The following is a 15,388-nucleotide window of genomic DNA, read 5'->3' as shown; positions in this document are numbered from 1 at the left end:
AGTAAGGTCCAGAACTGATATTTTAACCTGGCATCTGGCTCCAACGTCCACAACGTCCACACTACATCATTATGCCATGCTCTCTGATGTTGCCATGACATCTGTACCATTTAAGAGAAGAAATCAACATTTTGCCAGCAAGAACATCTTGATGCTCAAATCGTGATCATTTTTTATCTTAGTTTTGAAATATGTTCTTCTTCACTACTGAACAAAATTCTCAAAATCAGTACCCACTGAACTGGCAGGGAGCCAGAAATAGGTCAGAATTTTTAAAGCACACAGTTATCTAGCTGAACATGCATCACTCCTAAAACTTATTGAGCTAAAAATATTTTTCTTCCAGTTTATACCAGTGGAGTGGGATACGATAGACATTTGGGTCCAGGGGGAATTTTTTAACGAATTGAATCTATAGCTTTTTTTTTTTTTTTTTTTTTTGAGACAGAGTCTCACTCTGTCGCCCAGGCTGGAGTGCAGTGGCGCAATCTCGGCTCACTGCAAGCTCCGCCTCCTGGGTTCACGCCATTCTCCTGCCTCAGCCTCTCCGAGTAGCTGGGACTACAGGCGCCCGCCACCACGCCCGGCTAATTTTTTGTATTTTTAGTGGAGACGGGGTTTCACCGTGGTCTCGATCTCCTGACCTCATGATCTGCCCGCCTCGGCCTCCCAAAGTGCTGGGATTACAAGCGTGAGCCACCACGCCCGGCCCCTAAATCTATAGCTTTCTTAACTTTTCACAGATGCAAAATTGATTTATACACAGGATCTATATACTAATATATACCTGCACTATATATACTATACTATATTAATATATGTATAGAAATTAAAGAAAGCAAATTTGAAAACCATGAGGAACAATATAACTGTGTTGTTTTTTCTTTTATGAATGTCTAATCTGCCAGCAAACTGTGGTATTTAGACATAAAAGTGGGTTCTGAGTTTCTTTGGGCCAAGCAAAATGGGAACCCTAAGTCCTCCTGTGCCTCTTGAAATAATGACTACCAGTTACCAAGCCTACTATGACCTGGTTACTGTATTAAGTAATTTACCTTTTTTTTAATTTCGATTGCTTGACATGAGCTCTTTAAAATAGATATTATATTTCATTTAACGTACGAAGAAGCTGAATCTCAGAAGGACAAAATTGACTAAATTCATACAAGCAGAAAATGGTAGAACCAGGATTCAAAGCCAAAAGCTGTCTACATATTAAATACATATTTTCTACCTCTCCTTTTATGGAAGGGAGTGGGGGAAGAAAAACCAACATTCTCTTTTTCTCACTGTAACTTACAAATAAAATTTCTCACACAGAGCTTTATATATATAGGCGACTTTTATCCAAATTTGGGGAGGTAGGGAACGGGAAAGGAAGAGAGAAACAGAGACAGAGAAAGAATATGTTGTTTTTTTTCCCCTTAGCCAAGCATTCATCAAAAAGAACTGGATGTTGAAAGAAAAGACTATATGCTTTCAAGTTTCCATGTGGAAAGAAAGGTTTCTCTCTCCACACATTATGAAGCAATGGTGTACTTGAACACCTAAACTGCTCAACTTCAGCCACTTCTCCTACAGGAAAAACAAAGGCGCTCCCAGAAAGCTGAGCGCAGAGCAGAAGAACACAGTCTACTCACTCTGCCTCAGCAGTGGCTTCCAGTCACCAAATAAATTACCCATAAAGCAGTCATTTCTTTCCTTTCAACGTATACTGAGGAACCTGGGGACAACTGGACACAGTTCGCCACCTTGTGAGCCGGAGAAGACATGCAGTTTCCTGAAGGACAGCCATCCCTCAGTGCAGAAGCCACAAAGGGAAGCTTTGTGACTCAGGGCCCCAGGCTCCAGAGCACCACATACGATGTATTTGGAGATGTGCGGTGCGGGGTTATTTCTGCACTCTCTCCCGGGGCCAGCCTGAGGCCACATAGAGAAATGACTGAAATGGGTCTTTATTGCACACACTACAGCATTGCTGCAAAACCCTTATCAAAGTCATGAACTTGGAGTCAATGAACCTGTTTCTGCTACTAACTACCAAGTGACTTTGAGCAAGTCGCCTAATTCCTGTGGGCCACGTTTGCAAATGAGAAAGGTTGACCAGGTGATCTATAGGGGCTCATCCAGCTCTAAAAATGTGAGTGTTCTGTCGGAATGAAATTGCTTTCTCTCTGATCTTCTCACTGGCCTTCAGATTTCTGATCTCTTTTGCGCTCTATCACCAAAGTTATCTTGTGAAATATAGCTATACTCCTGTCGTTCCTGTAATGGAGCTTACAAAACCATCCATGACTGGCCCATTTGCCCACTGTTCTTTGTCTACTACCAAGTGAATTCATTCATTTATTCATTAAAGAAATATTTGCTATGTGTTCCCCACCGTGTCCCCATGTCCACACTATCCCGAGCACATAGAACTACTTCCAGTCCCCCAGTATACCAGGTTTTTTTGTATCTCTTGCCTTTGCTCATGCTGCTACATTTGCTTGGAATGCCTTTCCCACATCTTCCTCCAAACCAATTCATATTTATCTCAGTGCAAAAGTCATCTTGTTTCTGAAACTTTCCAGGAATTTCCTATGTTTTCCTAACATTTCATACCTTGATTACAGTATTTGGCACACTGCCTTGAAAGTACATGTGTAGATGTGTAATGAAATATGAAATAATGTCTTTTTTTTTTTTTTTGAGGCAAAGTCTTACTGTCACCGAGGCTGGGGTGCAATGATGAGATCATAGCTCACTGCAGCCTCCAACTTCTAGCTCAAGCGATCCTCCCATCTCAGTCTCCCAAGTAACTAGGACTACAGGTGTGCGCCACCATGTCTGGCTAATTGTGTGTGTGTGCGTGTGTGCGTGCGTGCGTGTGTGTGTGTGTGTAGAGAGAGAGAGAGAGAGAGATGGGGTCTCTCTGTGTTGATTAGAGTGGTCTTGAACTCCTGGTCTCAAGCAAATCTCCCTCCTTGGCCTCCCAAAGTGTTGGGATTACAGACATGAGCCACCACACTGGGCTGAGATAATATCTTGATACACTCAGTGGTGCAATTCTTTTCTCCCTGAAATTTCCTTTATACTTCCCCCACTACTCAGACAGAGGGTTTTTTACATGCACTACCCTTAGGGTACAGCTATTACTGCTCAGATGAACCGAAAACTTTCTTCACACAGATGTGAGCATCACAATGAACTTGTGAAATTCAGAGCAAAATTGTGAAGCTGATAGCTATGAGAGGAAGGTATTTTACATGTTAAGAACCTGAACATTTTAAGTACACAAGTCAATATTTATATCCTAAGCACAAGATTCTGGAGCAAAGAGATAGAGAAAGAGCTAGCCTCCCCAACCACTCCCATTCCACACCCACCAACAGACTAAACAGTTCAAAATGGGAACCGGGCTCCTGCTGACTGCCCATCCTCAAGCCAAGTCCTAGGTGAGAGTGAGAACTTACAGCCCACTTTCTCTCTGGTACCTGGGAGGCAGCGGCATTGCAGATGTGCTCTGAGTTAGTGGCATGGTGGAAGTAAAGGAGAAAATGTGGTGTGCAACAGAAGCACCAGAAGACCTCTGAGTTTCCTCAGAGTGGCATGGAGATCAGAATCTGGAAGCTTGTGTGCCCCTAAAATGTGAAAGAGATGGACAAAAGACAAACAGTGACCCCTAAAGGGCCCAGAAGTCAGAGGAGGAAACAAAGTGGCCACCATGGCCCTTATGACCAGGGGCTCTTTGGATGGCCTCTATCAACACATGGCCCTTCCATATGCATTTCTTACTTTTCTTTGTGTCTCCACTGGCTAGCACCGTGGCCAAGAAGTACTTGCTTTGTAAAATAATGTAGTCGGGATAATGAAGCAGTAAAGTGTCACTAGGGAACCTGAGTTCTGTTTGCACCATTTTCCTTAACTCTCTATGTAACCAACCTCCAAGCACCATTAATAACAAAACAACTCTAACACTGGTGCTCTGATGAGGAAATATGAAAAACAAACGATAGGCATATAGAATTCCAAAATGTGCAGGGCTACACAGTCTGTGAGTACAAGCTGGGATTGCAAACAAACACCTGAAGTATTTTTAAATTATTAATACTTTATTATATTAGCACTGAATATATTAATTTTTCTCCTAACATTTTAGATATCAAATATAAAGTGTAGTACATACACACATACATTGTGAATATTTTCTGTTTCCATCCATGCAGGTCTTATTAAGAGTCCTGTGAAGTGGAGGGAACTGGGGGTCAGACAGGACTTCTTGCAGAGCACTGGGTAAGGAGTGGCATTTCTATAGCTTCTTCAGCTGAGTGGATGTGCACCTCTCACTGCACATGGTGGATGACAGGGGTGACGCAGGTGCAGCCCACAGTCACCAGCACCTTCTCCAACTGGAAAGAAACAGAGCAGCCTTGGTGCTTCCTCCGGAGGACCAGGGTCTCTTGCTGGATGGGAACAGAATTCATGGAGATATCTTCCTTTCCTTGAGCATTGATGCAGCCCAAGTTCCTACACTGGGCCTGTACAACTTCCGAGGGGTACCGGTTGGGGTCCCAAGTGACACTGCAGGAGGGGCAAGCCAAAGCACAATGGTGAGGCATGGGGGAGGAAGACAGCAAATGAGAACCCCACAGCACTGGGTGTTCACCTGCAGAGAGGCAGTTCTGCAGGGCAGTGGCACAGGCTCTGGAGCCACACAGCCTGGAAGCATACACCAGCCTCTGGCAGTGGCTTACCTTTCTAAGCCTCAGTCTCCTCAACTATAAGATGCGGATTTTCATATACCATTTTCTCATGCAACTGTTGAGAATGCTCAGTGATACGAGTACATATAAAATACCCCACTGTACAAATGTTAGCATTCAATTAACATTAGATCTTTCATTGGCATTATTATTATTATTATAATTATTCTTTATTCTCTGCCTGGAGATTGAACGTCACTAGTCAGTCTTCCATCACTAGTCGGTCTACAGAGCCTGCTGCTTGGAAAGGAAAGCCACAGTCCCAGAGGTCTGTGAATCTCAGACCTTCTCTCCATTTCTCCTTTAATAGGCCCCTCTGCCTGGAGGCATAAAGACCACAACATTTATCCTGCCAGCTTGCCATTGTACATACTCCACTTGTAGTGTGACACGACTCCCACCAGCTTACTTGAGGGTGTGTGTCCACTGTCTGAACCCTGAAGGATGGGCAGTGAGCCAAGGCCACCATGCACAGCCGAGGAGCAGGCCACTGAGAACCCAAACATCTCAGAGAGTATCTGAGAACCTACCAAGGAAAACAGTCCCGCTGGACACACACAGTAGGCAAAGGGCCAGAAAATTCGCTTAAGAGCAGCTTAGAGATGGGAGGCGGAGCGGATCTCTAGATCTGTCCTGCTGTGGCCCTAGGGCGCCCCATATGTAAGTCTTAATAAACTCATCCACTCGCTAAGCTGGACTTGTCCAAGTCATTCTTTGGTCTCTCCAAATCTTCCCAGTTTGAGGCAGGGGGCACTACAGTCCCAAGGTTTTCTCATAACACACTCACATGAGAAGCTATGTGACAACCCCAGAAGCACTTCAGTTGTCCCTGGAATCTATTTTTATACTTACATTTGGAGAGTATGAGGGAGTGCTTGGTGTTCCAAGAACTTGTATCTTAATGCCAGATTACAAGACTGTACCCTGAAGGTCTCCACTTAACATCCCATTTCCCAGACTGGCCTTTCTCCTCCACTCATTCCCACTCCTTAAAGGATAATGTCTAACCTGAGTGAATCTCTTAAACCGACTTTTCTGTTTCCCATTTATCCTCATGAAGAGATAATTATGCAATCTGCTTTAAAGAACCCTCTCTTCCAACACAGGAAAATTTGTGAATTCTATCCTAGAACTACATGAAGCAGAAAAAGGCACAAAGTCTATGAGAATGTGGAACCAAAATATTAGGTGATATTTTTGAACACAAAGGTGAACCTAGTTCAAAACAAGAAAGATATGAGCTCCCAGGTAAAGTGAAATTTTCATTGTTAAGAGGATTTTCCCTTTTACTTTTTCTATATATTCTACATTTTCTACTTTATGATTAGAATGAATTAACATATTTTTCCAAAGAATGTGAAGATCAGTCTCGTTTGCACTTACGTGTAATTCCAGGGGGAGGTGGAGCGGCTCTCGATGTTACGTGACATGGAAACACGCTGGTTTTCATTGATGATGCCAATGTCAAGCTTCATACTACCTCCTGGCACAGGCGGGCAACTCTCAGGCTTTTGGAAAAAAGTATGTCCTATTTTGGGGATTTTCCAAGCTGCCGCCTCACTCAGAAAGGCAAGCCCCAATATCGACAGCAGCAAGTACTTGACCTGGAAAATAGAAGATGCTGCAATCAGTTAGAGACTCGCCTCACCTACTAGCAAGAGATGCATGGTCTGGCGGAACTCAGCATTCCTGTCCTTTTATGGGATCAGGGCTTCTCTCTGCACCTCAGTTCCTCACCTGGAAATGGGAACACTCAACTCACACCTAAAGGTATCAAGGTGCCAAACTGAGAACTAAACTCATTAGCCTAGCTAGTAACTGAAGCCCTCCATAGTGTAAAAGCTCCCAAACAGTGAGACAGAAAGATGCTAGGGTCTGAGATTGAGTTAAAATCCTGTCCTGGCTTCCTTGCTGAGCCTCTAGTTTCTCTCCCTTCCAACTGGATAATAATGCTAACTTTATAAGACTACTAATGAGATTAAATAGAATGTTCTATATCAAACACCTATCAATCTGTGTAACAAAAATAGAGGCTTAATACACGATAGCTCTTGTTTTTATTTCCAACTTGATATCCCATGAATCTCCCACAAAATCTTTCTTCGGAGCCACCCCTCTACCTAGAATACACTGCCTAGAAAACCCTGTCTGTCAAAATCCTACCCTTCCATTAAGGCCCAGCTCAGATGTGATCTCTAAGAACAGTCCCTAAAATGGTTCAATCAGAAGTATGTTTATTATCCTTAAATTATAAAGCTTTGATCATCTAGCACTCAAGCAGCATTTTTTAATTGTCTGGAAATGTAGTATTTGTGTTCCTGTCAGATCTACACCCATTAGATTATAAGTTCCTGCATATTACACATGTTCCATAAACACTTTTGGAATGAATGAAAGAGTGAGTGAGTGAATGAATGAACAAAATGATACAGCTAAATTGAACTATTTAGTTAAGCTCACTGCATTAAGAAAAACATTATGCAAAACCAACGATAGCAAACTTCCAATTATCCATGCTAATTGAAAGAAACCGGGGCACTAATGACGCACAACAACAGAGAATATGGAAACTATTTCTCTTTAGCTCTGGAGCATTTTTTTTATACTTACGTTGAAATGCCAGTTTATCTGGTGTTATACGAATGCACAAAGAATGAAAATGCACTAAGACCTAATGAAAAGAAAAGCTAAAAATCTTGCCAGATTCCCCTTGTCACAACCATGCTTTGCTCACCCACCATTGCCACTGACCCTTACTGGGGATGAGCAAGGCCCATCACCAACTCTCAACATAATACAGAAGAGGAGCTGAAGGCCGGGTGTGGTGGCTCACGCCTGTAATCCCAGCATTTTGGGAGGCCGAGGCGGGTGGATCACCTGAAGTCGGGAGTTCAGGACCAGCCTGGCCAACATGGTGAAACCTCGTCTCTACTAAAAATATAAAAATTAGCCAGGCATGGTGGTGCATGCTTGTAATCCCAGCTACTTGGGAGGCTGAGGCAGGAGAATCCTTTGAATCCAGGAGGTGGAGGTTGCAGTGAGCCGAAATCACACCACTGCACTCCAGCCTGGGCGACAGTGTGAGACTCCTTCTTGGAAAAAAAAAAAAGAGCTGAAGATAAGTTGTTTTTATTCTCTAGGCTTAGCATTGTTCAGGCTCACACCTTCCATGAGTTAAGGTAGGGAAGGTGATTAGACATGTTGGTTTCATAGGCCCTCCTTTTCATATTTTGCAGATACTAGAGACAAAAAACAGTAAGAGTAAACAAAAAGGTCATAGTGTCCATTTGCCATACTGAGTATTTGCCATACTGAGGAAGCTGATACTAAAAAGAAGCTGAAAGCAAGGTTGACCCAGAAAAGTCAGAATGAGGCTGATTTGCCTTTAGATAATCAGCAATCAGCTTTCATCCCCCACAATCATTCATTCATTCAACAACTAGTTCTTGACTTTATAGTGTGGTAGCTCAGGGCATGGGCTTCAGAGTCAGAAGTTCAGGGTCTGTAACTCAATTCCAGGACTCTTAGAAGCTATGATTCTGTTTCCTCAAAAAAAATAAATAAATATGTGAAGATTAAATGAGATGATCCATATAAATCATGAAGAACACTGGCAGCATATTATTAAGTATCCAGTACTGGCGACTCTTGCTAACTCTATGTTGTGCTACACAGTGGACCAGATAGATGTGGAATTTACACTCATATACCTTCTGTCTTGACAAACTGCTATGGCGTTTGTTTGTTTGTTTGTTTGTTTGCTTGTTTGTTTGTTTTGATGGAGTCTCACTCTGTCGCCCAGGCTGGAGTACAGTGGCACAATCTCGGCTTACTGCAATGTCCGCCTCCCAGGTTCAAGTGATTCTCCTGCCTCAGCTTTCCGAGTAGCTGGGATTACATACGTGCGCCATCACACCTGCTAATTTTTTGTATTTTTAGTAGAGACAGGGTTTCATCATGTGGTCAGCCTGGTCTTGAACTCCTGACCTTAAGTGATCTGCCCACCTCGGCCTCCCAAAATGCTGGGATTACAGGCCTGAGCTACCGCACCTGGCCTGCTATGACTTTTTTTTTTTAAAGATGCCAACTTATATTAGAGGGTCTTAGATAACTTCCCAAGCCTACCAATCACATCTTTAGGGTTCTTAAGTAAATTCCTCCTTTGTGTTTTCTCTTTCCTCTTCTGTGTCATACTCACTGAATCACTGTTAATTTTCATTATGAAAACTTTTAAATACATACATTGGAGTTATATGATTTAGCAATAATTACCATGCTTCTAACAAGTCATTATTACATTTGCTTATATATTCTTAGAGTATATTAGAAAATTCTTTTACATCTCTTTAAACACTGGATTTTCACAACTACCTGGTGAGGTAATCAGAGCTAGTATTAATTATCCCAATTAGACAGGTGAAAGAGTTCTGTCCCAGAGGGAATAAATAACTTGATTGGGTTCACCAGCCTATGAGTACCAGTCTGGGGACTCAAGCCTAGGTGTCAGTAGTCAGTGCTATTGTCATTGAAGGTCATTTTTATTATTACCAACATTAATCTTAGTTTTGTCTCATTAGAAGAGCCAAGTATTTTAAGTAATGTCACAGCTGTACTAGCTGTGCATAAGTGTTGTAGGTCACATAGCTCGTTATCAGGAAATCAGATGATGTCTGCAAATTACTCCAATTTGCTCCACAAAGCTTTTGATCTGAAACTGTAGATTTTAGCGGTTATGTAATACAGAGCAGGAGCTCTGAACCAGGCTGTTGCTGGTTCTTAAGAATGATTTAAACAGCACCTCTCACAGAAGTCCAGAGCATGACTTGAACTCTTATATGCCACCTATAAAGCAGATGAATAGATATCGCTCTCAGTCTGTAGAATAGAGGACAGAGGCAAGGAAAAGCACAAGGTGAAGGTGAACTGTAACAGGACACCAACCTTCTCAGCCTAGCTTTGCACCTCACTCTAATGTGAGCCCACCTGAGCAACCTGAACATCCAACCTCTATACTCACCAGCAATGTGTGAACGCATGTAAGCATGCACCTGGCCAACCTCTAGGTCCATGAGAATTTGCCTCAACTACTTATTGAGGATGTCCTATCTGCCTGCACCTCTCAACTTCTAATCCTATTCCAATGCTCCTTGCACTCTTAGGTTTCTTGCTGACAACCCAACAGATTTCTTTAAGGAAACTAGAAACAGAAATAGCTATTATCTAGCACAAAGCTACCCAACAGAATTGCTTGGATACAATGGCTTTAAATTCAGAAATCTTGCCTCTGATCCATTCAAAGAGAAGCATACTGTATGTGGAGACAGAAAACTTAGATTGGTGTACCAGTTCTTATGCTTACAGTATCCAGCAATGTTAAATAAATAGCTTATTTGAGGTTTTGTTCATCTGTATAAAGTGGAAAGTATTCCCATCTACTTCAGTGGATTGATCAGAATTTCCAGGATAATAATAACAATATTAATATGAACAGTTAACACTTACTGAATGCTTTCTGTATCATTATCAGTCCTTGTTTATTAGAATGGCCAAATTAACTGAAAATTAAGCATACACAAATCTGCCAGTACAGAGTATAGACTCATTTATTCTCAAAGACATTAATTAATCCTCCCAATAAATGCCATGAGAAAGATGCCATTGTTATCCCCACCGTAAAGTTGAGGAAACGGAGGCACAGAGAAGATAAATAACTTACCCAAAAATCCTACATTTAGCAAGCAGTGGAGCCAGGTCTGCCTGACATCAAAGCCTATGCCCCTAAATATGGCACTTTTCTGAGCTACATGTAATCTTTAAAATAACACATAAATATAAAATAAAACATACCGTTGCTATATGCCATGAACCTTTTATGATATTCAAGCTCTTTTAAGTTGTATGGCTTGTAAAAGGAGAAAAAAGGGAAATTATCTAAGCCAGTAATATGATGCAGGATTTCCTAACCCCTGTTTTCATGTACCTCTATAGTAAATTCTTCCCAGGCCTTATCTGACTAATGCCAGGCAAGATTCCAGACCTGCTGGGGCTAGATTTTCATTGCATTAACATCTCTCTTTCCTCCAAGAAGAATGAGATGGTGTAAAATAAATAAACAGCAATCAGAGACATGGGAAATTTCCCTTCTCTAGGAGCTGTCCAAAGTCAACACCGGGTGATTTCATTTCTTCCATCCAGGGCACTCCTGTAGTCTCAGGGGAATCATTAAACCTCTTGAGGCCCCAGTTTCCTTGGTTAAAATGTATATGTACATAATCCCTAAAGGGCTGGCCAAGCTCCCACCATAAGAATTTCAGGCCAACCTGACTCTATAACGGATGGCCACAGGAGAGAACATGCTAGTTGTCTGTGATGCTAAGGACTGCACACACTAACACCACCTGGGCAAAAGCCATTGGGTGAGGAGCTGCATTTTTTTTTTCTTTGAGACAGAGTCTCGCTATGTCACCCAGGCTGGAGTGCAGTGGCATGATCTTGGCTCACTGCAACCTCCGCCTCCCAGGTTCAAGCCATTCTCCTGCCTCAGCCTCCGGAGTAGCTGGGATTACAGGCAACTGCCCCATGCCCAGCTAATTTTTGTATTTTTAGTAGAGACAGGGTTTCAAGTTAGTCAGGCTGGTCTCAAACCCCTGACCTCAAGTGATCCACCCACCTCAGCCTTCCAAAGTGCTGGGATTACAGGCGTGAGCCACCAGGCTCGACCTAATTTTTGTATTTTTAGTAGAGACCGGGTTTCGCGATGTTGGTCAGGCTGGTCTCGAACTCCTGAACTCATGTGATCCGCCTGCCTTGGCCTCCTAAAGTGCTGGGATTACAGGCATGAGCCACCACGCCTGGCCAGGAGCTGCACTTTTATGCCATTATAACTTTTCTAGTTATTTTTTTCTTTTTCTCCACCAGACAGGAGTGAAAATTAAAGTCATCTCTGTTTTTTAAAGAAGTAATTCCAAAAAGACCCCAATCAAACCTAATTCCTTAGGATCCTGTTTTCTGAAATCCTAGGCATGACTGTCCTTAAACCAGAATGATTGCTGCTACTCACCATGGCTGGGCCATGCAGGGTCTTCGCTGTCATGTTGCGCTGGTGGCTTGCTTTGTGCAGGAAGCTCTTTCTGTGAATGTATCTTCCTGTGTATGCCTGTGTTCTATCAATGAGAGTACCTGTTAGTTTTATAGCAATCATTGCCCCTGTTTTGATTGACCTGCTTACTGTCTTTAAGTTGTGGTTGACCCGGAGTTACTGACGAATGCAGGGGTTTTTTTTTATTCCATTTCCCGAAGGGGAACAAAAGGGGGACCCTAAAGAAAAGGATGACAGGAAAAGGACCAAATTTTTCTTTCCTTCTACCCTACTTCCACCCCCATTGCCCACAAATCAGAGCAAAATTTTTAATTTACTACAGAGATGAACCAAGTTAGAAATTGTTGTCAAATCTTTTTTGTTCTTCCACAAATTGCCAACACCCTTGTCACGGACCATATGTTCTACTTTCTAGTCATGCAATATGAATCGTGATTTAAATGGGAGAAAACTCATCCTTACAGGAGGCTTGGTACTAAACTATCTTTACCTCCATTTTATGAATGGGAAGACAAAACTAAAGAAATGAATGACATCAGTGAAAAAATTCAGAAATGATATACTCTGGTAGTTTTGTTATCTCCCAGAACTAATTATTTTTTAACCACATGGTTAGACTCCTACTGGTGCTTAATAAATAATTATTATTCATTGTGTTGAAAAAACAAACTGTTTTCCTCTGCTCTCACACCACAACCAGCAACACAAAAGATTTCCATGACCATATATGTGGGGATTCATCTCCATCGACCAGCAAGAAATCAATTCTTCATCCAATGCCAGCTAAGCATCTTCTAATCCAATTCAATTCTGACGCTATCTCCAGGTAGGTAGAGCCAGATCCCACAGGCTGAGGGCTCAGTCCCACAAAACCACTCCCACTTTAAGCACCAATCACAGGTCCAAGCCTCTGGGACTTCTGACCGACTGGCCTCAAGTTCAGGTTCCCACAACCCCTTGAGTTTGATTAGGCTTGTTAGAACAGCTCACAAAACTTAGGGAACATTAATTTATATTTACCAGTATATTCTAAAGGATATTTTTAAGGATACAAGTCAACAGCCAGATGAAAAGGTACATAGGGCAAGGTTTGAAAGGGTCGCAAGCACAGAAGTGTTCCTTCCCACGGAGCTGGGGTGCACCACCCTCCCAGCACAGGGATGAGTTACTGTTTACCTTTCTTAGAACTTCCAAGCAGTGGTCCAAAGGCTCTTTGTATCCCATCCTCTTGGGCCTTTTATGGAGTCTTCATTGGGCAGACATGATTACAACATGGAAAACTGTAAACAAATGTGATTGGATAAAAAGGGTATAACCTGATATTAATAGGTTGAATGAGGAAACTCAGCCAGGCCTGTCTGTTCAGATTCTTCTTGGCCTCTCTGAGCAGCCTTCCTTCCTCCTGGGTAGAGGGAAGGACCTTTCCTGAATTGAGGGTCTTATGGCCTACGATTAGACAAGGTGAATCAAAGAATTTCTTTATGACCAGCTCCAAGACAAAAGGTGTGGGGGTGATGTTAAATGACAGGATATTTTCCGTTTCTATGGTCTTGGGGAGAAAAGGTGGGCAGGAGAAGTTCAGAGAGGGAGATTCTTTTTTCTGAGGCCTATTTCTTAGGCCTAAAGCACCCCAACATTACAATAAAAGACGGCCTTTTTCACCTTTATTGCTCTGAAGCTGTCTGAAGCTGCTTCAGGAACAAAAGACAAAAAAGCTAAATACCCTAACAAAAGATATGCTTATTATTTTTATCACTTAGGATACAATGAGGCTATAGGAGCTATGAACCAGGAGCCATGGACAAATATACATATACGTAAAATCACATTTATACAACACTTAAATGCCCATTACTTTGGCTATCTCTAAGAATGATTTTTTTTTAACCAAAATTAATTAGCAAGTAGAAGCCTTTAAATGCAAGATTGGCAGCCCTGGCGCTGCACCTAGGGCAGCAGAGCCAGGATGGCCCAGTAACTGACAGACTGAGGGACAGGCAGACTGACTATAGCCTACCAGCCAAAGCCCATCAGCCCGCTCAAGAACCTGCTGGCCAGCAGCTTTAGTGGCACGTGCCTGGTGTTCATGGGGCACCCTCTGGACACTGTCAAGGTCCGACTGCAGACACAGCCACGGAGTTTGCCTAGACAGCCTCCCATATACTGTGGGACCTTTGACTCTCTCCCAAAGACTCTTAGAAGGGGCATCACAGGGCTGTATCAGGGAATGGCTGCCCTTATCATCGGTGTCACCCCCATGTTTGCTGTGTGCTTCTCTGGGTTTGGTTTGAGGAAGCAACTATGACAGAAACACCCAGAGGATGTGCTCGGCTATCCCCAGCTGTTTGCAGCTGGGATGTTATCTGGTACATTCACCACAGGCATTGTGACCCCTGGAGAACCCATCAAGTGCTTGTTACACTTTCAGCCTTCTTCAGGGGAAACCAAGTACACTGGAACCTTGGACTGTGCAAAGAAGTTGTACCAGGAGTTTCAGATTCCGAGGCATCTACAAAGGGACCGTGCTTACCCTTATGTGAGATGTTCCAGCTAGCGGAACTTATTTCATGACATATGAATGGCTCCAGAAGGAAAGCAGGCCCGTGAGCTCAGTGTGCCTTGAATCCTGGTGGCTGGGTGCATTGCAGGGATCTTCAACTGGGCTATGGCAGTCCCCCAAGATGTGCTCAAGTCTCCCTTCCAGACTGCACCTCCTGGGAAACATCCTAACGGTTTTGGAGATGTGCTGAGGGAGCTGATCTGGGATGAAGGAATCACATCCTTGTCTAAAGGGTCTGATGCAGTGATGACCCGAGCCTTCCGAGCCAATGCGGCCTGTTTCCTTGGCTTTGAAGTTGCCATGAAGTTTCTTAATTGGGTCACCCCCAACTTGTGAGGCAGAAGGCTGCTCAAGACTTCTGGATGCTGGAACTGTCGCTGAGAAGGAAGAGTAGTGGGCAGAACTAAGCAGACTTGGAGAGTGAGGGGAGGAGACGGTGGGATCAGAGCTCTGCGCATGGACTTGGTGAGACTATTGCCTTAATGACATCCTCTACCTTGTATAACTTGGTGTGTCATTTCACAACTTGAATTCATTCTTGTCAATGTAAGGGACCTTAAGAGGATTTGGAGATCTAGTAGCTTCTAGACCAGATACTACCTGTGGCAAGAATACTGCCTACCAGTTGACGGTTGGCCCTACCACACCCAAAGTGTTTCTCATTAAAGAGGTAATCTCAGCTTCTCACTGGAGGCACTTTGGATGTTTTCAACCAGCTGACCAGGGGCTGAGATCGTCTTCAATCCCTAGCCAGGAACACTCACTTGATTTCCAGGGTACCACCTAATCCTGGGCTGCACATGGGGATTTGGACTTGAGCCCCACATCTGTGTCCAAGTGGACTGGGCATATATGCCCAGGAAGAGATAACCTATTAGCTGTTGGATTTTGCCTTTTTTTTTTTTTTACACAGGTAACCAAAAGTAAAACTAGAGTAGAGTAGCCTCATTTCCCAAGAATAGGTGAAAAACTTTCCTTTCTACA

General features: G+C 43.0%; 1 protein-coding gene and 1 pseudogene across 1 annotated transcript; one reads left to right on the top strand and one right to left on the bottom strand.

The window, feature by feature from the left end:
• Positions 1-4,075: 4,075 nt before the first annotated feature.
• On the bottom strand, positions 4,076-11,903 carry IL17F (interleukin 17F). Its single transcript, XM_003254161.1, has 3 exons — positions 11,806-11,903; positions 6,129-6,349; positions 4,076-4,563 (listed from the first exon to the last, which is right to left on the bottom strand). Exons 1-3 carry the CDS (start codon positions 11,836-11,838, stop codon positions 4,326-4,328), a joined length of 492 nt encoding a protein of 163 aa, XP_003254209.1. The 5' UTR covers positions 11,839-11,903; the 3' UTR covers positions 4,076-4,325.
• A 495-nt stretch (positions 11,904-12,398) lies between these two features.
• On the top strand, positions 12,399-14,740 carry LOC100587541 (annotated as a pseudogene).
• The last annotated feature ends 648 nt before the right edge of the window (positions 14,741-15,388 follow it).

Source organism: Nomascus leucogenys, chromosome 22a (genome assembly GCF_006542625.1).
Source record: "Nomascus leucogenys isolate Asia chromosome 22a, Asia_NLE_v1, whole genome shotgun sequence".
Lineage (NCBI taxonomy): Eukaryota > Metazoa > Chordata > Mammalia > Primates > Hylobatidae > Nomascus > Nomascus leucogenys.
Note: the sequence above shows the minus strand (reverse complement) of the source record. Positions and strands in the feature narration are given on the sequence as shown.

Bases quoted from the DNA above. Each gene is read 5' to 3' on its own strand.
- IL17F (XM_003254161.1), bottom strand. From the start codon at position 11,838: ATGACAGCGAAGACCCTGCATGGCCCAGCCATG. The intron at 6,350-11,805 runs GTGAGTAGCAGC...TCTATTTTCCAG, and splicing joins CCCTGCATGGCCCAGCCATG to GTCAAGTACTTGCTGCTGTC. The intron at 4,564-6,128 runs GTAAGTGCAAAC...CCCCTCCTGCAG, and splicing joins ACCTCCCCCTGGAATTACAC to TGTCACTTGGGACCCCAACC.